This window comes from Rosa rugosa, chromosome 2, assembly GCF_958449725.1.
Source record: "Rosa rugosa chromosome 2, drRosRugo1.1, whole genome shotgun sequence".
NCBI lineage: Eukaryota > Viridiplantae > Streptophyta > Magnoliopsida > Rosales > Rosaceae > Rosa > Rosa rugosa.
This window is the reverse complement of record NC_084821.1, coordinates 55,377,031-55,401,618: the sequence shown is the minus strand read 5'-3', so window position 1 is coordinate 55,401,618 and position 24,588 is coordinate 55,377,031. Positions and strand designations below refer to the sequence as shown.

Genomic DNA, 24,588 nt, shown 5'->3' with positions numbered 1-24,588 from the left:
GATAGAAGGTCTGAAAGCATGAGCAATTTATGGAAAAAAATTTGACATGGAATGCCAGTAAATTTTTTAGCCGAAATTAGCCCTATTCAGCCAAATCAAATCCCACACCACCCGATGACAAACCAAACCTTAGCCAGTATCCTCCATCATTGGATAATAAATGGAAACTGAAACGGCAGCCAAATACTCAAGGAATCGAAACACAAATATTGTAATAACAATTTCCCAAATTCTATTTGATCCAGAACAACCTAAGATGTTAAACAAAATAGACAGACCAGTGTCGAATTACCCAGAATTGGGTTAGATAAGTGAAACACATGTAATTGGTGTGTCAATATAGACAGAGAGAGTCCGATAGCAGAATATACAGCACCCAGTATTGGGTACAGACCGGTAAAGCTTCATTTGGGTATGGGTAATGGCGCGTAAAAAAAAAATACTATACTGGGCACATAAGCCAAATCTCAATCCCTTACCCATTTGGATACAACAATTCTCATGAACTCAATCTAGACAGGTATAGAAATAGAAATGACACACTAAGACTGAGACAAATATCATAATAAGACTTCTACAATTTCCATGCTAACTCCAACTAACATAACAAGAGGGGGGGTTTTAACAGTTTAAATAGAGAGAAGAAAACAGACCAGGAAGTAAATTTGAAGATGATGTACAATCACAAGTTCTTTGAGTTTCCAATAAAAGTTCTTATAAGTTCTAAGAGGCTGGTATGCACAACATCTCATGAGCTATTAAAAGATCTAAACTTCAACAGGTAACATAATCCCACCAGCATCATCATAAATCAACTACAATAAAAGCTTGGAATCATAAGAACACGCAACCCATAATATGATAAATTAAAAACCGAAAGCTTGAGCATCATAAGATCCATGAAGTTGCATAAAAACTCGATAAAACTAGTAGAGCCATTAAGTTCGAAACACATAATCAAAAGACTTGAAATTTAAAACATAACATAAGATAGTCATAATCCCAATCTAAGAAAGAAAGGAATTAATCACTCATAAACATCCTACAGGCTCCAGTCTACAAAACTCCACCAGAAGCTTGATGCAGATTGAGACCCCAAAGGTGTCTACTTCGATCTCTGCCTCATCTTTCGGCGCTTCCTCTTCAATCTCCTCATGCGCTTCTTCTTCCACTGAAACAAAATTCACGGCACAAAACCAATTCAATCACAATTACTATGAAAAAAAAAAATCATAATCAGATTTTACAGTAAATTTTAGATTCATGAAATCCAAACAGGGAGGTGGGAAGGAATTGAAGAATTTTTACCTTGGCCCTCATGTTGGGTGGGGAAAGGTGGTGCTACTTCAAAACGACGGCGGAGCTCTCCAAAGGGTTTTGATGAGTCTAAAGACCCTGAACCCTAATGTGTCTGCGGTATTGTATATATAGGCGTGGGCCTGGCTTTATTGGGCTTTTAGTTCACCGGAAATAAAGTAGGCAAGTTACTGAACACTACTATAAGCCCAAGCCCAATTACTCATAAACCTCACTGACTACGTGTGAACCTATCACCTGTGCACTGTATGGTTTTGTTCACTTACTCGATCAATTTTCTACATCTACCAATTGATTAAAAATCTAACAGTAGAGAATAAAGGGGAAGTGAGAATGATTTTATTTGCCTTACTATTTTTAATTATTAAATTTAAATCCAAATGTAACTTAGCACAAGTGCACAACTGAGCATGTAAACATGGTTCATGCACTATATTACGACTGAGCAGCATAATGAGGAATATGGTACAATTGTGTTCAAATTTTCGATATTTTCAACCTCATAATATTTGTTCAACACAAAGCATATTTCACATGAATGTGTGTACTTCCACATTTTTAAGCTTGTTAAATGAGAAAAAAAAAAATAGAAACAACAACAACAAAACATAAACCAAAACAGTGAAACGCTCGCTTAAGGAATTTTTTTGAGGGATTGTGATAGACATGTCAATATGTAGAATAAATGCACAGTTTTAAGTTGTTATAATTTTAGTTTATAAATTTACTAAATGTGATTGAGATGCATTTTTTTAAGAATAGTGATTGAGATGCACTTGTCTCACAAAGTTAGCTTAGAAATTGTCTCTTGAATGAGCAAAACTGGACTAAAACTATTATGTGATGATAATCGCTATAATTGTTCTAACATAACAGGAAAAATATGTTGAGTTTCTATGAAGTTTTAGTGTGTAAACCTGTTCAAATTTTGCATTCTCGATGTAACTACGAAGTTTGTGTAATAAAGAAAATAAGGCAAACTTCGGTCGCACTAACCGAGTCCTCAAACTCATGTAATTGAACTATTTTCCTCTTGTTAAATTTTTACACAAGACGCTCGAAAATTCGAGGTAAAAAACATAGTCTGGTGCTTTGATCGAACTACATTTTCTAAAATCAAGGCTCGCAAAGTCGGTGAAAATTTAACCGGCTGATATTTGAGTTTCGGTATTATTTTATTACGGGTAACTTTGGCAAATAATTATTTTGAGGCCCAAGAAGCCCAATTCCAAAACAGGAATATCTAGTCCAATGTTCGGTAAGACGAGGAGGAATCTGACGAAACTGAACTGACAGAAAAGAAACCAACACTTCTTTCCAGAGTCGTTGGCAACTGAAATCTGAAGCGGAGTCTGATCAGATGGAAAACGGAGGCAACCACGGCGGCGAGTCGTCGTACCCAAATGCCGACCAGACTGAGACTGAGATTCAGAAGAAGACAACATTGGAATCGGAGTCTTTGGCAAAGGGACTGTCTTCCACCCTCGCCACCATCATTAAAGACTTCGATTCCAAAGCTCAGCAAACCTTCACCAGCCAAGACCAGCTCTCTCAAGCCCTCGATCGCCTCACCCGCGGTAACTAACTAAAGAACTGATCTTTTTATTTGGTTTCGGGGTAATTTTGATTATTTACTGGTGGTTTTTGAGACGGTGAATATTTTGGTGGGCAGAGCTTGATAAGTTGTTAGAGGATGCTCCGTTGCCGTTCATAATGCAACACGCGGCGAAGATAACGGCGGTTAGGAAGAGGGTTTTGTCTCTCAACTCCGTTTTGAAGAATGTTCAACGCCGTCTTGATAATATAGACCGCATCTTAACTCTGGGCGCCCCACATCAAAACCAACATGGTATTTTGGTTTCTCTTTTGTGTTAGTTTTCACTTCATGTGTTAGTTTTCCTTAGAAAGTTAATAGCTTTGATTTTGGATTTTGTCCGAATGTTGCTAAAAAGTGGTAGGCTTCACAGTACAATGTTAATCATTGTGATTATGGATCTCCTTAGATTGTTGGACTAAGAGTTTGATTAGTTTGTAGAGCATCCAAAGGATCTGAGTTTATGTGGCAATGGTCATACAAGTTACTCTGAACAAAGAGGCATAGGCTATACAGATGTGAAACAAACGGTGATTGAAGTCAGCATGATATGTAGTTATGAATTATAAGTGCATTGTTCTTCTCGCTTTCAAAACTAATCTCTATAAGCAATTTATGTGTGATACCCATGTGCCTAATGAGCATTCCCTGGAAGAAGTTTGGGAGTTCTGTGTTACTTGAGCTATCAATGTTTTGGCTTTGCTTGGGTCTGACATTGTAGCCTTGTTGTTTATGTACATAACTCTTGTTTTGGATGAGTGGCTAATAGTAGATTGCTTGATCCTCTGTCTGTGTATGTGATGACCGAATTTGCATGATATTATGATTTATGACTTATGAGGAGGAAGGTCTGGTGAGAAATGTGAATTAGTAAGTATATATAGAGCATTTACATTGGATTTGTACACTTTATTAGGGCTTCAAAATTGCATCTCACTATACTCATGATTGTGACTATTACATTTGCAGATAAGACATCCACAGAACATTCAGGGCTGCAGTAACACAGTTGTGTACTAAAGGTAATAGACATGTCTTCATGTTTATGGAAAAGATATCTATAAATAGAATACTGCAATAACATATTTGTTCTGTATGCCAAGCATCATCAATAAGTTGTAGAATGTAGAACGTTAGAATACTGCCAGGGGCTCAAAGTATAATGATGGATTCAGTTGTACCATGTATCTATTTGAGACAGTAGAGAGTAGACCTGTTCAATATATCAGAGTTGATTCCACCAACAGAATACAACTTACATTATAGTTTATATAGAGCTTGTTGGATGATAAATTGGTAACCTACTTCTATTTGAAAGAATCCTTAGGACAGCAGTTTGTTTCCACCTTCTGTTGTAGTGTCCACATCAAACATAATCAGAAAGCAAATCTCAATCATATACACACGTAATAAAACCATGTGCAGTCTCTTATGGAAAACAAAAATTAAAAATCTGATGTAGCTTATCAAGAAGTAGTTTTTGTTACTGTTTTATGAAAGCGCTCTTGATCTATATCTTCTTTTTTAATCGATTGATGGTTTCATCTTAAATTCTTAATCTCCAGAAGATATCTGGCTCAGTATTGGGACTGCAGGGGACAACCTTAGAGTTTTGGCGTCAATCAACTAATTGAAGAATTTTGCCAGCTTTGGGCCGAAGCTCAATGAGGAGTTTCAAAAGCCACAAGGATGCTCCATCATTAGGCAAATAGATGTTACCTGAAAGTCAGAATCGCTGAATTGTAATGAAGGAGAATATATGGACGGTGTGGTGTGTCTATGGACAGTGAGCGGGTAGATGATTGGGGTTCTGAATGGGTTGAGTGGCGGTATTTCAGGCAGATGGCAATGGAAGCTTGCTAAAGTTGGCACTGTGTCCCCTTAATCTTGATCTTGATTAAGAGATGAGATGAGAGATCAGTTTCATCATTTCCTTTTTCGGAATCCTAGCTTAGCATTTTCTGATTTTCCAACCTTCAAGCTGATATGGATCAATTAGCTTTTTGCTATTGCTTCTTTCGTGTTTGAAGAATTCAATATTGACATATTTGTGTTCCTTGAGACAAACAATTTGCTGTTACAAAGTTTATGGGGGTATAATTTACGGATTAGATGTTGGTGTGATAGTTTTGTGGAGTTCACCCTGTCAATGTTACCTTTGTGTGAATTTTAGCAACTCCACCATTTGTGGTGGATTCTATGCTCATGTTATGCAACTGTGCATTCTTTACTTGTTTTAACTGTAAGGAGTAAAAGTCTAACTCACCTTAAATCACATCTATACACCGTAAATTGCTCTCATAAAGGAACAATTCAACTATGCTGTGCCGTTCAACTTGTATGTTGAATTCGATCGAAAGCAATTCGCTTAGCAATCAACCAAAAGCTCAATCGGGTCATCTCTAGTCGTTCAACATAGGTCTAGTTCAACACGTTAGAACAATTCCTCATAATAGCAGTAAACATTTGAGTTTTTTTTTTTTCCTGGTCTGAGACATTTGAGTTTAGCTACAAAACAATAGTTCATATTCAAATTTAACGTTAAAAATTAAGATTCGAGAGGTTCAAATCGCCAAGAAATAAACCACAATATTAGGCCGTAGTGTATTTTAGGCCCATCAAAAAGGCCCAAAACTATAATCGTAACCCTAATCCTACCCCTATAAAAGGCGGGGGCTGTCATCCTTCTTCTCCAACCATTAGTTCTCTTCTCTCAGTGTTCATAGATTCGTAGATTCATAGATTTAGTATAAACAAGGAAAGTGATGAGAAGTTTTGTCGCCCCAGTCTTACCCGCATCAAAAAATTGATGCTTGGTGGTGATTGACTCTCTTTCTGATTCCTCTTCTCTTCAAGTTTTTTTTCTTCAAAATTTCTGGTATTTATGCAAAATTGCAAGGATGTAAAGGAGAGATATGATGATGAATTATCCCATTGTTCCATTACTGAATTCAACTTTGATGACAAATCAACCAAATTACATGCACTACCATCTGATCTCTCTTAAAAATCCTTTGCTTTTTTCCTTCTTTTGAATCATGTTCATGTGTTTTTACAAAGCCCAGTGGTATCTGATGCGCAGATTTTTGTTGTGGCTGAAGCATTTCGTTAAACCTGGGCCAAATCGATTTCAAAACAGGTCTTGCGACACAGTTTGCTTTTGTTTATACCATAAGCACTCTGTTACTTAATCCCTGCTTAGATTCCTCTACTTTATTTCATTCCAATTTGAATTTGTTGATAGGTTAGTCTGACTAAGAATTGGGTCCTAGATAATAAGGTAAAATTGGTGAAAGTGATCACAGATAATGAAACCTTGAACCCCATGAGATTCAAGAGATGAGATGAAACCTTGAACCCCATGAGATTTTGGATTCAAGATTTGGGCTTGGAGAAGTTCAAATAAAACCCTGAATTGAAACAAAATATCAATGATAACCCTTGAACTAAATAATATCAGAATATGGCTTTAACCCTGAATCTGATATGCTTGGCCAGTTAAAGGGATTTAGAACCAAACACGATTTAACGAGCATCATTGAGAGAAGAACAAGGGCAGCATGAGGTCGGATTATTCAGACAACGCTGGTAGCAACGCTTAACACTTGAATTTTAGGGTAAATCTCCAAAGAACAAGAAAACGAAAGCAAGGTTTGGATCGGGCACTGAGAGATCGTAATTGCACTGAACTGGTAGAAATGATCGTTACCCATAAAAACATAGGTATATGGAACCCCTTTCGGTTGTTTGTTCACAGCCCACCCCCAATCACATGGGCCTCAGAACTACAAGCATCGATTATGGGCTATATTATGGAAGGAGACTGTCAATTTACAAGCCTCTATCGAAACACGCGTCAATTTATGTGATTACAATTACTTTACTTCATTTGCATATTGTGAATTGTACAATATAATCTCAGACATTAAGTTTTAGATACACACGTCAGTGTGATTACAATTACTTTACTTCATTTGCATAGTGTGAATTGTAATATATAATCTCAATTCTTGACATTAAGTTTATGAGTGAGTGACTATGAAATCCCTGATTTTTGGTGTTCGAGTGACCATAATAGTATTTAATTGTTATATTTTTAAATATAAATAACCATACGTAGACAAGAGATTAAATGTATGAGAATGAGCATCACAGTACTATAAACCAAGTCATCATTTTCCACAACCAACATTCCCTCCCTTCTTCATTTTATTTGTTCAATTGATAAGCTAATTTTATGATCTATTCTCTGATAGACAATCCTTAAAAACCACTTAAATAATTTTGTTGGTTTTCAACAAAGATGAATTTCTTATACAAAATAAACATATCGAATTTGAAATTGCAGTAGACCATAAGTTAAAGACTAAGAAAGGTTGGAGCGAAAAATTGGTTGAGAATCTCATTTCAATTTAGTTGTTATTTTATATTTTGATGGAATTGTTCTACACCTAGGCATCGTTTGGTTCATAAAAAGAAAGTAATTCATTTGTCTTTTTTATGAGAAGAGAAATGAAATTTCCGATGAACTTTCTATTCCAATGTTTGATAATATAAAGAAAGTTATCCAGAAAATTGTTTAAAAAGTTTGTAATTAATGCAATAAAATAATGTGTCATGAGTAATAAATGCAGGAAATGAATAACTTTCATTTCCCAATACTTACTTTCCTCGAATCAAACGAGACTTAAAAACTCTAGTAAGTATGTAAATACCATAATCATTGCTTTCAATGGGGAAGAAATCCTTACAAACCCTTCCATATATGTAACTCCATTGAGTAGGCCTGTATATTCTTTTGTCCGCCATGATATTCCAATTAAGTTCCCACCAATATGGCAAAAAATAGAGCTACTTCACAATTTGAATTAGAAAATAAAAAAAGTGCAGACCAGACCACAGCTACTGAGATCGATGTGTGTAAAATTATTGTAAAGGTAAATAATCCACGTGAAAAATCAGAAAGAAAATGACAACAAAAACAAAAGGAGGCACTTGAAAACAAAGGGTTTCAAATCAAATCAGTCTTCTCTCTCAAGAGGGCCTGGCCGGTCTGGTTTTCTCTGGGGAGACTTGGTTGGTTATATCTGTGAGGCCTCTGATGCTTTAGCCCTAGCTCCTTCCTCTTCCCCCAATAAGGTCAAATCAGCTACTGCAGCTTTTCCCCTAGCCTGCTTCCAGTATATATTTTTTAGAATCACATATGTCCAACAAACGCATGCACATAACTAAATGCGAGATGCATCCCTATCACGCGCGCTAGCTAGCTATCACAGTATTCACCCATGCAGTACTTTTGCCCTCGGGCTTAATAGTAGTCTTAGATGAGTATATTGTAGAATCTTGTAGTTTTGTGGTTCGTGTAACTGTAAGAGCATCGCTGCCACATTAATAGTTTCTCGAACTCCTCTACTTTCAAAACTCTTAACGATAGTTTGAGAAAAGCCGATTTTAGTGTTTGTGAACCTAGAACTCCGTCGAACGTTGAACTAATCATTGAGATCACAAACCCTATTAACAATTTGAGATAATGTGGAAGGAATAGCAGATTTGGTAATGGGTCGAGTGCTACATGAGGTTTCATTGTTTATGCATTCACATCGATGTATCGCGTCGGTTGAGTTTTGAACATCAATGTTTTGCTTATGTGTGTGGTTTGTTATGATTGGTGGTCGGACTTGAGTCGGACGCTCTAGTTGTAGTGTATTGAGAGCATTTTGTGTAGGATTCATTATATATTTTAAGTTCTACGTACAGACACTAGTGATAAACTTTGTACTCAATCGATTGTTTGGTGCCTCCATGATTGGTTATCGGACGCACTCATCAACCAACTCTGATCTGACTTAACAATAATTGATGAAAGATCTACAACTTTGTTTGAAACAAGTGTGTAGTAAAATTTTGGTTCGTTTTAGGATTAGCACTACTTTTGTTTTACATTGGCTCATATCTCTTTGGTTGGATCCACATGAACAGTTGATGCAGGGCGACATGTCAATTATTCATACTATCCAAATCAATGAAACTTCACCATCCTAGAATTATTAGAGACTGTGGAAGGACAAGAAGTCTACAAGCAATTGGATTCCAAATGATGAAGCAAGTACTCTTTTACCCGTGCCAAGCCAAACCGACCATTGGTCATCCAATTGCTTCAAACGTTTTAGATATGCACTAATGGGTGAAGAAAAAGCAACATAGTTAGCCCCTATGATCCAAACTATCTTAGTAATTCTCGTCCAAAAAAAAAACTATCTTAGTAAAATTTATGAGAAATATATTTGAGACACACAGTTAGTTATCCGTTTTGTGACATTGGAAAAGTAGAGGATTTCATTTTCTTTCTCTTGTCTCATGTGGGAATAATTATTTTGTTTTACAAAAATACATTTACGAAACACATGAAATGACATATTTTCTCATTCTCAAACGTCTAACTCTCAAAATAAACGAAACATGGATATTTTGCAGTGTGATATTACGACCAATTTCATTCATTTTCTAAGTTATTATTTCAAACAAATGAATTGTTTTGATATTGGTTTTAAACTTTTTAATGAACCTTTTATCTATTTAGTTGAACACCTTATGTTTTTAACTTAACTCGTTGATTTCTGAAAAATAAAATAAATAAATAAAATGATTCCGTATGTTGTTTCCAAATTACCTATCCTAGAATAGTAGAATCAAAGGCTAGTTTTCAAGCTCTTAGATTTCTTATTTATTTCGGCAATGAATGAAGTAAGCAAATGCCTAGTGGGTAATTCACCCAATTGGGAGGGGGCGTGAGGCAGCCCTTCAAATTCGGGTCAAAAACATTCAAAAAAATAAAAAACACATGGGAATTGCCAAGACTATTGGGAATGACCAGCCAATTGCCCTATGCAACAATTTAGGACTACCCTAAGAGTAAGTCCACCCGTTGAGGTTGGCTGGTCAAGACTATTCACTGCTTTTTGCCTTTCATTTCCACATTTTTTCTTGACCAGTCAGATACGGTTCACAAAAAGTCATTCTGAGTCACTTTCTGGGTCAATTTCTTGACCTGCTAACTAACATTTGGTGACTCTTTGTGAACAGTATCTTACTGGTCAAGAAAAATGGTGGAAATGAAAGGCAAACACCAATGAATAGTTTTGACTAGCCAACTTCAACGGGTGGACTTACTTAACGTAGCAGTATAGCACATTCATAGGATTGGAGGGCATCATATATGGTTCACAATGGAGGCCAGGTCACCCATTATTATCTTCACCAGCAAAGTGTGTGATCCATAATCCAGGATTCAAAACTTGCACCTGAAAATCTCTGCTACAAGTTTGCTCATCTGAATTTCATTATTTTAAGTACTGCTCCATTTTTGGGGATTTAAATTATCTACTCCCCTAGTCCCTTCTGAAGCAAATACGATCTTCCTCACTTGGCTTTAATGGCTTTTCTCACTTTATCTGTCTCTCTGACTCCATCAAAGCCTCCTTATCTGAAAGCCATACCAGAAAGAAAATTACTAAAGGAGTGTGCTTTTTGTTTGTTGAAAGAATTAAATTATCGAGCAACGACACTTTTGAGGCATGGCTTTAGTTTTTTGTGGGCACTGTAGTAGGGTTCTGATCAGAATCTCAGACGCTCAGCAGGTACAAATCATTACTGCGAATCCTATTTGAAGACAAAGACACTGCCAGAAAGTTTATAAAACTAATAAACAGTAATTTAAGGACTTCATATATATTTTGGGGTGAGATTTTTGTTTTTTCTTTGTAGTTTTGAATGCCGCCATCTCTGTGACCTTCCCAGCTGAGAGAAAATAATTCCGTTAGGGTTGCATGTGATATTTTTCTCTGTGTATCAGACAAAGCATGAGAATTGATGCCTCTCAAGTATCAAACATGAAAAGAAGAGAGAGCTGGAAGGAGGATTAAAATATGGTAAAAGGGGATAGGGATGAGTTGGAATTGATATTGATTCGATGGAATCGATGGTTTCTCATTAATCAAAGCCTCAAAGGAGTTGGGGTCAATCGAGGGTTTCAAGAAGTCACATTACCTCGTAAAGTAAAACTAGCTAGTTAGTAACTGCTTGCGCTAGCAGCTAGCTAGTTCAGGGTTTAGGGTTTAGGTAACTGGTTCAGCAGCGGTCAGTTGACCTAGAATGCAAAACACTAGCACGAAAGCTAGCTAGTTCTATGTAAAGCTATCTAGTTTTCGGTTTTCCAGTGATAGAAAAGGGAACACTGAATTTTTTGGATGCACGGTGGATTTCATACCAGTCGTTTGACGACTAGTGGAGATGATGGCAACCGCTTGTCCTCCAACCAGAATAACTACAACCCAGTCAACTTGGGGTTGATGCCTACTAGGGTTTCATAGTTGGGCTTTCTTCAAGAAATTACCAACTTCTAGTACTTTAAGTTGACCACTCTTTACAAAAAGAAATTATTACCTTTCGATTTTAGTAGAAATTAAATTAATCAAATTATTCTATGCACCGACGGTGCAAGTAACCCAACACTTATAAAACAATCTCAATCCTTGATAATTATTATCAACCTTATTTTTAAAAAACAAAAGGTTTATTTAATGCAATCTAACCATCCATTCATGTTGGTGCAAGTGCACGTTGGTGCTCTGAATCCTCTCCCCTATTTTAGTTACTAAAAAGATGGTCACCCAAAATTGTAAATTGAAATATGATTGCACCTAGTAGGATTGTCATTCGATTCGTTTCAGCCCCTTCAGATTGCCTCTCCTCCAAAGTGACCGCAATTTAAAAAAATTAAAATTAAAATTAAAAAATAAAAAACGCTTAAGTTAATACAAAGACAACATATATATATAACTACTGTTTTCAACTCATTATTCCAAAATGAGTAAGTTCTAGAAAACTTGAATCTAACCTAAAGAAACTTAACATGTGGAGCACATATTTAAAATTAAGTTATACAAGAGATTTTTTTAGCACAGAGGATAAGCCCTCACTCTAAATTTAACACTTTCGAGCAATCCTGATATTCGTGTACACTAAAGAGGAAGGAAGACACACTTAATCACACGAGTTAACTCTCCAACTCGTACATTGACTTGTACAGCAGCTCAAAGATTCAACCAGCTAATGTCTAAATTTTATAGCTCATCGGCCTCATCCTAACTCTACAAGTGGCTAGAAAGCTGACCCTCTTGGTGTTGATTCTCATCAAAATTAGGTGGCTACAATTGCAAATTTGCAACCAAGTTACCAACCCACCCAAATAAAAAAGTGTCGATCACACAAGAGATAACAATGAAAGTTAGCTTTATAATATGAAACTAGTCATTAATTAACCACCAATACATTATAAAGTTAACTCCGGAAAAATATATTATAAAACTAAATGGTTGATTTTGTTAAAAGATAACAATTCAAGCGGTCAAAAAAAAAAAGATAAAAGGATAGTACATACACTAAAACATAGAATATGAAATCTAGTAACTAGGCCGACTCTATCCTTTACAAATACTATCTTGTAAGCATTAAGCATACAACTAAGAGCCGTCCATGAAGAGGACTATGCCATAGTACTATAGTAGTCTTTACTCTTTAGTGCTCATCCGCATAGTCCAGTCCCCCTCCTACAAGCTGTGCCACCCTATCTACGTACGGACGTACCTATCTTGTGAACAATTAGGGGCTGCGAAGGGGTAGCTACTATGTACTCTCACCTAATAGACTGCTACAATCACAATTACTATACAAAAGTTCCTCAAAATATTGATTACACTCAATTACATAGGCTATTTTTTTTTTTCAGCTAAAAGTAATTACAATACCAAGATTTGAAGTGAAATTCAAAAACCCTAACTTGGATATTGGAATGCACATGAAACCTTCGACCATTTGAAACTGTCCAGAAGACCAGAAGTTAGTCATCTCCCAAAGGCAAAAAGAAAAAGAAAAAGAAATAAAAATCAATGATTTTGCTTCTTCTTCTTTATTCTTCTCTTTTTTTGTTTTTTTTTTTCTTTTTGTAAAAAAATTTTTGGTACATTTTCTTTTGTGTAAGAATTAATGAAATAAAAACCATGTCCTAAATTTGTTGTCATAGTTTACATGTCATGATTGTAATATAAGAGTTGTTATTAACATGTCCTAATATCAATCAACAATAACCTTTTTTTTTTTTATCAAACTTTATATATAATGTAAACTACACATCATATACTTGGCTTGACTCTCTCTCTTTTGAACAAGTTTTGCAAGGCCAATGTGACGCCAAAAAGACGCGGCGAGAAGATAGGCCTTTAAACTTTAAAGATGAGGTGATGCAACAACGATCAATATAGGAGTGGTGACTGATTGAGGTTTCAGTGTGTGTGGGGAGGTTTAACAATTTCACACACATCAACCCATCGATTAGATGTTAAGGGTGAGCGATGCCTTTTTTGAACTTCACACCTTTGAGGCTTTGATAGCAAGAGTATTTTCAGTACGTATAAGGTTTGGAAGCAAAGAATTGTGATTACTGGGATACATGTTTACACTTAGTAGTTTTTTTTTATTTTTTTTTTATTTTAAAAAAGGATATTGACTGCATTAGATTCAATAGCCATAATGGGCTAGAATTTACCATGTACTTGAATAGGATACGGATAAATCCCGAACTCTATCAAGCATAAATGCAAACTCATTACAAGTCTTGTTTTGATACAAGAGAATAATCAACTTCACTGAATATGAACTATAAATATTCAACTTCCTCTTGAGGGAAAATTTTACAGTACTCACCTATATATGTGATACACACATTTACAGATATAATTTGTTGTCATTGTGGTAAGAAGAGTCATTTTTTGGTACTTTAATTCTATTAGATCGAGGTAGTTACTCCACCCTACGACATTTTTACAAGTTTAATTATGAACAACTTGTTGTCAATGTGGTAACTTTGTTCAATTATATGTAAATAGTGTAAAACGAATGTGATAACTTTGTTGTCAATGTCGTAAATTTGGTACAATTAAATTGTAATTTTAGTTTAATTAGATGTAAAATAAGTGTATGATAAACATTCTAGTATCATAAACACCCCCCCCCCCCCCCCCCCGAGGTTAGTCGTATTCTTGATGATTGTAAAGCTTATATGCAAGCATTTGATTTTATTAGAATTCGACATATCCTTCGTGAAGCAAATAGTGTAGTAGATAGATTGTATCACTTTGCTAGTTTAGATCATACTATTGATCTGTCATTAGAAGAGGCACCTGCTTTTTTGCAGGATGTCCTCTACGAGGATAATTGTAATGCTATATATGAACGCTCAGGGTAGGGTACAGGTATTACGTCCCTCCTGATGCGGTAAAATATTATAAATAATAATATGGGCGTGGGGATGAGCCTCCCAGCTTGACTGGGTTCCAAACCTAAAAAAAAAAAAAAACAACAACAACCCCCCCCCTCTCTATACGACATTTTTACAAGTTTATGACCAACTTGTTGTCAATGTGGTAACTTGGTTCCATTATATGTAAATAGTATAAAACGAATTCATATTCGTTGTTGTCAATGTTGTAAATTTGGTACAATTAAATTGTAATTTTAGTTCAATTAGATGTAAAATAAGTGTATGATAAACATTCCAGTACCCCCTTCCCGTACCCGAATTCTCTTGCAAAAAATAGCCCGACCAAAATTCATTTAGCCGTTTCATTACATCATCATTCTTCTATTTTTATATAATACGTTGTATTTATTTGTATAATTTTAGATAATTAAACGATATAAATTTGATTATTTTTGTAGAGATTTTTCTTACTTAAAAATAAATTATTTCAATATTTGAATTGATATATATATATATATATATATATATATTTGGACATTTGATCCTGCATATTAATAGAACAGTATTACTAAGAAGGAAGTAAGGAATCGATTCACGGACATGAGTTCACCCCGTTTTTGTGATGACAAAACAGCCATGGATCGAGCTCATTAAGCTTATGACCTTCAAGCCTCAAGTGAAGTGGAACAGTAGCAGATACGGTGATGTGACCTCAAGTCCTCAACTAAGTTCACATGCCCCCACACCCTTTACATGAACACGAGCCCCGACGATAAGGATTTGGAATATTTCCAAGTCAGCCAGCTGCCAAATTACCCACCATCAACTAGCTTCTGGCCTCCCTCCCTCCCTCCCTCTCACATTAGGGCACCCCCTACCCTACTCTGGAGAAGCCCTACCCTACAGTCCCTCAGTCGCTCTTTCCTGTATATCTTTCTGACTTCTGAAAGTGCAGCTCAGCAAAGGGGACTGGGAGACGGGGAATCTATTCAGAGCTCTGAGCTCGCTCTCTCTGTGCATGACCACGTTCTTGAATTTCTTTTCGTTCTTTCATTTCCAGCTAGCAAGCTAGCCTTTCTTGATTTGCACTTCTATACATTTTCTTATTGGGGCTTGTTATTCCCACAACTTTCGACTCGAGGTTTTTTCTTTTCACCAAAGAAGGGAGTCGTGGATTTGTCGGTTTAGGGCAAATGTAAAATTCATTTTCCCATCGAATGCCCCGAGACTGGTACATCCCATCATGTGTTGAAGGGGGCATAAGTAAAAGAAAGGACTCATCATCTACAATGCAACTGCTTCTGAGTATTTGATAAAAGTCACAGTTTACTATGAGGGATGGGGAAGGAACAAGCATTGTTATTGGCTAATACTATTGTCAAGGTCTATTGTCAATGAGACTTACCATTCGGACAAGAAGTTTTGATATCATTACAAACTTTTGCAACATAATCACTATAGAAGATCAGAAGGGTAGCTAGGGAATATTTCCATTGCAATGATGGAAACTCATTGAAAGTCTTTTTTCAAGTTAAGTATCGGGTCACCATAATAAAGATATGTTATTTCAGTATAAGGATTTATCACACGTTTCTGTATTTGAAACGATTATGAAAATAAGATAAATGATTCTAATATATTTACAAAATAAATTTCTCTTGACATGAAACACGCCGCAGCCTGACGTTTTTATAAGAATCTATTTACAATTTTTTTTGCTTCCATTTAATTGGTGGATCGTTTAAATGTGTCATATACCACAACCATCTAATTAAATTATAATCTGAAATTTCTCCAAACTAACTAGCCTCTCCCAATTGGAGTTATAGGTAGCGCCATGCAACAAAGCCCTAAATGAGTGTGAAGTAATAGTGTACGACTCTGAGAGAATAACCAACTAACTCTTGCAACGTACAAACATGTTTCTGATTTTTAGCTCTCGTCTACTCTTTACCAAATGGCTCTCTCTACCCAACTTGAGCTTCGTAGATGCCAAATCCCTCTAAGCCATCTGGACTAGCCCTTATAGCCTTCTCCGTCTCATAGGGTTAGCTCGAACTCAAACATTACAAATCAACTGGTAATTAACAGCAATCATCCATTTCAGAAAAGAATTGTCGGAGATTTATCAAAGTCTCAAGGAGGATACAAGACATGGTGAAAGCGATTCGATCAATTGGAAAAGAGGCTCCCCCTTGATTAAATCGACATTGACGGATCGGCGAAGTTAGGTCTGGTTTAGTATTCATCGTTTGTACTTTGTAATATATGGCCGACCTAGGCACTAGTATAACCCTATTAGCCTTCCCCATCATAGGTTAGGTTTGGCTAGCACGATATCTTGGGCTCTTGGCATCCTTTGCCACCATAATGGCTTGTACTATACGAAGTCAACTTTAAGAATTGGTGGTGGGGAATCACAAATCAATTTGTAAGGGCAATCATCCAATCTTAAGAAAGAATTACTGGACTCTTACAAAGATCTCAGAGATAGAATCATAGAATAATCAAATAAGACGTGAAAAGGAATATTGAAAGGAATTCAACTGGAAAAGAGGGGTTCCGTCGATGAACTATAATCTTTTAGCCTGATCCTCCAAGACATTTGAGGGCATTCATTCATAATAGACAACTCATGAAATCATGATCTTATTAATTAATGAAATTCATATTATCTTTTACTACTGAGTTTCTTTAGCGTCATGGGCGGAACCACGATTTGTAATCAGGGGGGGTCCATACAAAATACAAAACTGTTACCAAAATAATTTACAAAAAAATTTCTTTAAACATTACACATAGCAAGCAATTCATTTTTATAAATTATTTCAATTTAGAGTTGCTGAATCTCAAAACGTAAAAGAGCTCTAAAAATAAATGAGATATGTAAAAAAAAAAAATATCAATCAATATATAAATATCTTAAACTCTCCGAGCGAATCTAGAGCCTTATACATCAATCTCCTTTAATTATTTATTTTTCCCTTGCATATAAATGACTGTCATTAAATAAATTCTTAATAATTTTAGAAAATATTTAATGAGAGGTTCATTTTTCTTTTTTAGTTTTTTGTGATTTCATTATTATCTTGTCTTTTCCTTAAACAAACTAGTGAAACTACTAACTTTTATAATAAAATATATTATTTATGACTACATTAATAGTATACTAGACCCCAAACACACCCTATGAGTGTGGATAATTACTTGAGAAGTTATTCCACAGAATGTGGAGAAAATTACTGCACATATTCATATTTTGTTTTTTATTTTTGTTAAATTTCTTTTGTTTTTCTTTTATTTGTGAATTGACCATTTTATCTTTCTCAAATATTTCAGTTCAAATGTTTTTTAATATTTAAGGGATATTTTGGTAAAAAATTTATGTTTTGGTTGACAAACTCTCTTCTCTTAATAATAGTATAGATAGGCAATCTGGGGGGGGTCCAATTGGTTAAAAAACCTAAACTTTAATATTTTTGTACAAACTCTAGTACTATTTAACTGATTTGTTTATTTGTTTGGGGGGGGGGTCCGGACCCCTGCAGGCCCACACGTGGGTCCGCCCCCTATTTAGCGTGGATCAAGTATTTATTTTATGAGAAATTATAAAGTTTCAAAGACTATAAGTTTTTTTTTTTTTTTTTATGAGAGTGGGATATTAACCTATTAGCTAGATAGAGTATGTTGTAAGATTAGGTTAACAATTTTTTCTCTTGAATCATTCGGGTATTCGAGATCCTAAATTTAAGAATGTTACTCTAGAGTACTTGTTTTAACTGGGGAGGAGGGGAATGGTGATGGCACTCACTACCAACCGCAACTCTCCCCGTTGTCATTCTTACTTTACTCATTTTTTGTTTTTGGTTACATACTTTACTCATTTTCACAAACAGACTAATGTACATCCATCTCATGTCTCGTTGTACGCACATGTCTAGCCGTTGACGTGCCTATTCTGTCACTAAAAATACTTGCTTCTAACTTGTGTCTTGTTGAATGCATTTTACTCCGAGGTCCGACTTTGATGGTGGTTAATCAACAAACGTCCTTCTTGTTTGATCTTTGTCATGTTTGGATATGAATTCTGATTTGACTATTTTCATATCTATTATATCTATTGATGTGACTTTCAAAATTTTATAAAGATCACTTATATAGACCTTAATATAATACAGAATTCTGAGTTTACGACTAGTTTACCTTTTTTTTCTTTTCTTTTTTTTGGTCAAAGACTAGTTTACCTATTAGTAACTCTATATATCATCCATGGCTAGCAGAGCTCTTTTTTTCAACCGTCTAGGATCGAGCTGCGTTCGTGGCTTATGTATCTAATTTTTTTTCTCGTAAAAAAGATATCCTTACATCTTTAGAGAATATTCAATGCACTGATGTGCACTTGCACCAACAAGAATGGACGGCTAAATAAAATCAAGTATATTTTTATTTTTTTGTTACTAAAAAAAAATTGTCTATAAATATTAACGGTTGAGATTTGGTGGATCTGTTGGTTTATTTGCACTGCCGGTACATAAAAGAATGTTTCTTCTTTACATCTTCCGCGTGACTCATGTCATTATGTGTCATCTAAGTCACTTTAGATATTATAGACGCATTTACTAAAAAGTATTCAGTGCACCAACGTGCATTTGCACCAACAAAAATGAACGATTATATAACATTACGTACATTTTTCTATTATTAAAAAAAAAATATCTATAAATATTAACAATTGAGATTTGTTAAATATGTTATTTACTTACACAGCTTGTACATAGATTTTTTTTATCCTTATTTACCCATATAAAAAAGCCAAAACAAAAGAACAGAAGAGCCTCCCTTAACAAACCTAAGTGACAATCCCTCAATCCTTGAATGCACCACGTACTCTATTACAAATTAAAACAGAAAGGCCTCTCAATCAAATCAGATGGAGTTCGTTAAATATTAGAATGCCGTAGAGAACTCAAATGAGGTCCCATTTCGATCTTGACTCAACTAACGGAGGGAGACAGACCATTCATAAATCAATCCCCACTTGTGATAACACAAGCTCATCTTTCACATAAAAGTTGTGACAAACTCTATTTATTATTGCGTAATTGCATGCAACATGTTTAACTACTTCGACCTTTTAAGCCTAATCATGGATCATATCTCCCCTCTCCCATGTGGTCCACCGACCCCATTTCCACGCAAATATTAATTCCACTTTTATTAACCCCTAAAAAAACAAAAAACAAAAAACCAACCCTGACACCCCCAAAATTATAAAAAAGAATATAGAATTATATAAAAATAAAATAAATTAAAAATTACTCAACACAGAGCTGGCTCTCTGGCGCTGGCGCCTCTGTTTGAATCTTGGCAGCATTTCCAAAAAGCCCTCAATTTTTAAAATTAAAAATTATAAATAATAATACATGGATAAGCTCAAACCATTTGATGCTATTTCATTACCCACGAGCAGGTCAAGCGCGTGCGCCACATTCGCCGGAGCTCGGTCACAGTCAGATATGGACATGGGTAGAAGAAGAAGAAGAAGAAGCTATGAACCTAGAAGACCATTTTAGCTCTAACATGAGAACCAAACAAAGGGCAAATATAACTACATTATCAGAATCTTGCCGCATATTTACATTACACCAAAAAAAAAAATTAAAGCTAACGAAAAAGAGGAAAACGGAAGCCGGAAAAAACGACGACGTTCATGTTAGAAACGTTTTTTTTTTGGTTACCGAATTTCAGTTACGGTCGGTCCGGTTCTTGTTGTTATGACTCTGACTCTGTTGAACGTAATGGCTGTGCTGGCCGCCTTTCCCGGAAACTGCGCCGTTTGAGTCTCGTTTCTGAGGAGAAGAGAATAGCTGCCCGAATCCGAACCCGGATTTGGAGGAGCCCCGGAGGGAGCAGACCGGGACGTTCAGAACCGGAGTCACTCTGACGTTGGCTGAGTACGACCGCTCCATTCCTCTGTGCTTCAGCCGGGGCCCACCGTTGAAGCTGCTTGGACTGCTCGAGCTCCGCTCTAAGCTTTGGAACACTATTTTCCCCGACGAGTTCATTCTCGGGCTATCCACCGAGACGCCTCTGCTGGTTGCCACGGTGGCGGGTTCAGCCGTCACCGCCGGCCTCCTCATCGGGCTCCGTCCCACCCTCGCCGCCTGATCCGCCGCCGCCGCTCTCTGCTTGATTTCTCGAATCTTGACGGCCGTTTTGGCCCGCGTCGGCTTGCGGTGGAGGGAGAACATCGGGTTCGGGTTCGGATTCGGGTTCGGTTTGTCCGAATCGAGGGAGAGCCGGGGCAGGTCGTCGTGCTCGTGCCCCGAAGACGAGGACGAGAGCGAGAGGCGCGAGGAGATGGAGACGGACTCGCAATCGGAGTCTTTGAGCAGAGGCAAGCTCAGCGAGGCGTCAGAGGACGACGACGATTTCGAGCTTCTGTGAAGGAAGTGCTTCAGTGATTTGGGCGCCGCGTTTGCGGAGGTGCTGCACGACGTCGTTTTCTGAGTGGTCTCGGCCTTCGCGCCGCCGTTACCGTTACCGTTACCGTTGGAGGAATTCTGGTACAGCTTCTTCAATCCCAATAGCTCTCTCCAACGGCTCGAGCACCTCGGAGCTTTGGGAGAGAACACGTACGGGTCAGAAACAAAAATCTCCTGTCTCCGGCGGTACTTAGTCGTCTCCGGCGATCTGATCTCGGAAGACGAGGGCTCGTTGACGGGAGGTTTGACGGAGGAGATGTGGAGCGGCATGAGCTTCCCGCCGGAGAAGAGCTCATCGGCGGGCAGCATGGCGACCGGATCTTCCAGCCGGAACTCGAACTCTCCTCCAGAAAGCTCCGGATCTGGACCTTCCGGTTGATTCTTCGCCGGAGACGAGGACTTAGCTCCGGGAAGGCGGCCACCATCGCCGGTGTTATCGCAGCTGAAGGAGACTCTCGGGCTGAGCCAGCCGTAGGAGGGGTAGGTCGCCGGCGCAAATTTCTCCGGCGACATGCCGATGTTGTTGACGCAAGCGGAGGCCATAGGAGGGGCAATGCGGATTAGCGTTTCGGCTGGAATCACATTGCCGGGAAATGCGGTGTGGGGGGGAGAGAGAGTGAGAGATCTGAGGGAGGAAGGGTGGGTGAGTTGGCGCCTTAGGGTTTGGGAGTTATAGTCAGAGTGTTTGTTTTGCTTGGTGTCATTGAATACGGAACATGAATAAGAAGACTTGGATATATATAGCACAAGTGTAAATGGGTTTGTTTTTATTTCCGGCTATTAGGGCCACGTCGTCCTCCCCCCACCCTATCATTTGATCTTTAATACTTTTCTTGTTTAGCTTTTTGTTGCTCTTTAATGGCGATCCATTTCCAATATCCTAAACTTTGTTTAGGTTTTATTATCAAAGTTTTTTAACTTTTTTTTTTTCGATGAAACAAAGAAATTACAACCTAAATTCTCAAATACAATCACCATCAAAATTATCAAAGTAAAAAGCGGAACTAGTTGAAATAGGCAGGACATTGGTCCAAATTTGAGTTGCTTTGAGGTGCCAGAGACTTAGCCAATTTATTACCATAGTTAAAAAAGGCAAAAGGTCTCTAAAGTTGGTTTTTTTTTTTTTTTTTAATCTCCAGAAATCTCTTTTACTTTTTTTTTTTTTTTAATTTATCTTTTTTGATAAATACAAATTAGGGGAGATGTTTGCGATCCTGATGACTTACTCTTTTTCTTCGACAAGATCTTGATGATTTACTTAGCATAGTCATTTAATTGTCCTCATACGAGATGAGGTGATGATTTAGGGCCCCGTGTCCTGTCTCATTTGTTCTTATAGTTGTTATCAAATTTTCTTAATAGTAATATATATAATAAATTGTTTGTGTGATATTGTTTTGTTTTGTTTTATTGACAAAATTGTGAAAAGTCGGAGTTGAACTTCGAATACCAACTAATATTTTATTTAAGATAAATGATATTAAAGCGTAATTAATTTATTAGAATATAGTTACGAATGATATTTTCATAAAAAGAATTAATGGTTAAATTCATGTCAAGTATATATTAGTAAGCAATGAGCAAGCACTTCTTTTTCCTCGATCCAGCCCTCATAGTCATCCATTTAAGTCTCGACCTAGAGCTATGAACTTAACTTTATAATTTGGAATTGCTGCCGTATTGATACTTCACTGAGGTTTGTGAACGTCGCAAGACTAGTGGTGTTGAGTTGTTGGGTGGTCTCCACCTCTAAGATCGTCTTTATTGAGTCTTTTGATACCTTGTACTTCTTGTGTATGTTATTAGGGTATAGAGAATGATGGTGGATAAATCTTTGGTCTCTGAAAGCAAATCTCTGGTCGATTCTCTTCTCATTGCGGCTTGATGGTTGGTAGCCACGGTGATTCGTCTATCAATGGTAGTTAAATCTAGGTTTTTTTTTTTTTTGAGTATTTGGACTTTGATTTGATTTTATTTTCTTTCGAAAGATTTGGGTTAATTAATTTTTTTGTTTATTGTGTCTCTGAGTCTCTAAGACTCTTGCTTCCTTATGCTTATTAATGTTTGCTCTGCCAGCCAAGCTTTTCTTTTTGACAGTTTAGGTTTAGAGACTCTAGGTTTTGTTTTGTAATTCTTTTTTACAGGACCCTCTTGGATTTCAAGGTGAAATCCGAAGTGGCCCTGCGGGGCCCACTTTAAAAGAAATTCTACCAAAAACTTGGCATAACTTCCCTTAAAAGTGGACTACCTAAAACTTCTTTTTATATTTACACTTCTAATATCAAACACCATCATCAACCCCTGGAGCCACCATGCTTCCTAAATCACAACATCTTCTATTTCACATTATACAAGCTTCAACTTAAACAATATTAATCTCACAGGTTATCAGAGCAATACTAATACGAAAGGTAAACCAGGAAAACAGAAATAAGATGAATACGCGGAAGCTATGCTGTTGACTATGCCTCGACTCCATGTACGCCCGACCTCAACTAATCTGGTCTGCAAACTGGGCATTTGAAACCGAATGGCCCAGGGGAAAGTATTGAAAAACACGTTAGCGTGAGTGGACAAAAATAAATAAATAAGATAATTTAACCGAAGCAAAGCTTTTATACTTTCCCACGTGTTATTCCTTTAAAAACTTTGATGCATGCAATGTTGATAAAACGTTTATCTTTAAATTCGAGAATCTTGCAAAAACAAGCCAGTCCCGCTGGTTAAGTAAAATCGAACTAGCCCCGCTAGTCAAAAATAATATAATATAAGTAGGGGAAGATAATAGTCATACGAGTGAGCCTCTCAGGCTAAAGTACTCCCATACTCCCGTATATACTAGGGCTGGCTCGGTAACGGTAACCGGGTTTTTTGCTTCAACACCGCTACCGAACCGAAACTCATCGGTCTTGAATTTTTTGCACCGCCGCCGATACCGATAAATCGGTTACCGATGATTCAGTACACCGACGTTGCGGCTCGGTTTCGGTTTGTCGACCGTATGTTTCAGGAGCGGCAGCAGCGAGCAAGAACAGTTGCCCTCCTAATTCCAGATCTAGTAATTCAGTTGGAGATCCGATTTTTTATTCATATCTAGAAAACTGAAGGAAGAAGTGGAAGAATGAATAAGAAAAATGATGAGAAAATGGAGGAAGAAGCAAAAGAATATAAGAACAAAAGTTAGAAATGGGGAGAGAGAGATAGCAGAAGGTGAGAAAACAAAGGATCGGAGAAAGAGAAACTGAGAAAGAATGAAGAAGAGAGAGAGAATTGTTTCAGAGTAGAAGACTCGAAAGACCTTTAATTTTCATGATTTCTGATTCCACTATAGATACTTGTTTTTCCCAACTTAACACAAGCAAGCATTTGGCCTAGTGGTAAGTGGTTCGAATTTGTAGCGAGCTTGGCAAGGGTTCGATGCTTGGCAGGCACAAGAGGGTAGGATTTTTTGGAATTAAATCCAGAAACTTCTATGTCGGTTGGTTCGGTATCACCGAACCTATGCAAATGGCTGTACCACTGCCGAGCCGAAAATTGTGCTTTGGTACGGTACTACCGTACCGACCCTTCACATACCGAATTTGTCGGTGCCGACACCACCAGTTCGGCCGGTTTTCGGTAGGTATAGTAATTAGAGCCAGCTCTAGTATATACCCTTACGCCACTAAGTGCGGTGAATAGGGTATTGGGCTTCAAAGTTACCACCACAAAGGCAACAACCCAGTGCCACAAAGGCGGACATGCTTCCGTGATCCCATCATGTCGCCACAAAGGCAGACTACATGCTAGCATGATAATATAATCACCCAAAGTATGGCATAAGAAAAACATTTGAAAAACCATAAATCTATAAGGCTTCCCCCAAAATCTCGCAA

General features: G+C 37.1%; 2 protein-coding genes, 1 long non-coding RNA gene and 2 other non-coding genes across 6 annotated transcripts; 3 read left to right on the top strand and 2 right to left on the bottom strand.

The window, feature by feature from the left end:
* Nucleotides 1–834: 834 nt before the first annotated feature.
* Nucleotides 835–1,432, bottom strand: LOC133732341 (uncharacterized). The gene is made up of 2 exons (XR_009857051.1): nucleotides 1,309–1,432; nucleotides 835–1,171 (listed from the first exon to the last, which is right to left on the bottom strand). It is a non-coding gene; the product is annotated as an uncharacterized LOC133732341 (long non-coding RNA).
* A 1,159-nt stretch (nucleotides 1,433–2,591) lies between these two features.
* LOC133732332 (uncharacterized) lies at nucleotides 2,592–5,022 on the top strand. 2 transcript variants are annotated; one of them, XM_062159862.1, is made up of 4 exons: nucleotides 2,592–2,894; nucleotides 2,990–3,166; nucleotides 3,881–3,933; nucleotides 4,480–5,022. In XM_062159862.1, the coding sequence occupies exons 1-3, from the start codon at nucleotides 2,678–2,680 to the stop codon at nucleotides 3,913–3,915; spliced, it is 429 nt and encodes a 142-aa protein (XP_062015846.1). In that variant the 5' UTR covers nucleotides 2,592–2,677; the 3' UTR covers nucleotides 3,916–3,933; nucleotides 4,480–5,022. The 2 variants fall into 2 exon arrangements, with proteins under 2 accessions (XP_062015846.1, XP_062015844.1); XM_062159860.1 differs by having other exon boundaries at nucleotides 4,477–5,022.
* A 647-nt stretch (nucleotides 5,023–5,669) lies between these two features.
* Nucleotides 5,670–5,753, top strand: LOC133734951 (small nucleolar RNA U31b). Its single transcript, XR_009858696.1, has one exon. It is a non-coding gene; the product is annotated as a small nucleolar RNA U31b (small nucleolar RNA).
* A 66-nt stretch (nucleotides 5,754–5,819) lies between these two features.
* LOC133734908 (small nucleolar RNA Z195/SNORD33/SNORD32 family) lies at nucleotides 5,820–5,914 on the top strand. Its single transcript, XR_009858653.1, has one exon. It is a non-coding gene; the product is annotated as a small nucleolar RNA Z195/SNORD33/SNORD32 family (small nucleolar RNA).
* Nucleotides 5,915–19,496: 13,582 nt separating this feature from the next.
* Nucleotides 19,497–21,430, bottom strand: LOC133728548 (uncharacterized). The gene has a single exon (XM_062155956.1). The coding sequence runs from the start codon at nucleotides 21,254–21,256 to the stop codon at nucleotides 19,973–19,975; it is 1,284 nt and encodes a 427-aa protein (XP_062011940.1). The 5' UTR covers nucleotides 21,257–21,430; the 3' UTR covers nucleotides 19,497–19,972.
* Nucleotides 21,431–24,588: the final 3,158 nt, after the last annotated feature.

Bases quoted from the DNA above. Each gene is read 5' to 3' on its own strand.
- LOC133732332 (XM_062159862.1), top strand. From the start codon at position 2,678: ATGGAAAACGGAGGCAACCACGGCGGCGAGTCGTCGTACCCAAATGCC. The intron at 2,895-2,989 runs GTAACTAACTAA...TTTGGTGGGCAG, and splicing joins CCTCGATCGCCTCACCCGCG to AGCTTGATAAGTTGTTAGAG. The intron at 3,167-3,880 runs GTATTTTGGTTT...TTACATTTGCAG, and splicing joins CCCACATCAAAACCAACATG to ATAAGACATCCACAGAACAT.
- LOC133728548 (XM_062155956.1), bottom strand. From the start codon at position 21,256: ATGGCCTCCGCTTGCGTCAACAACATCGGCATGTCGCCGGAGAAATTT.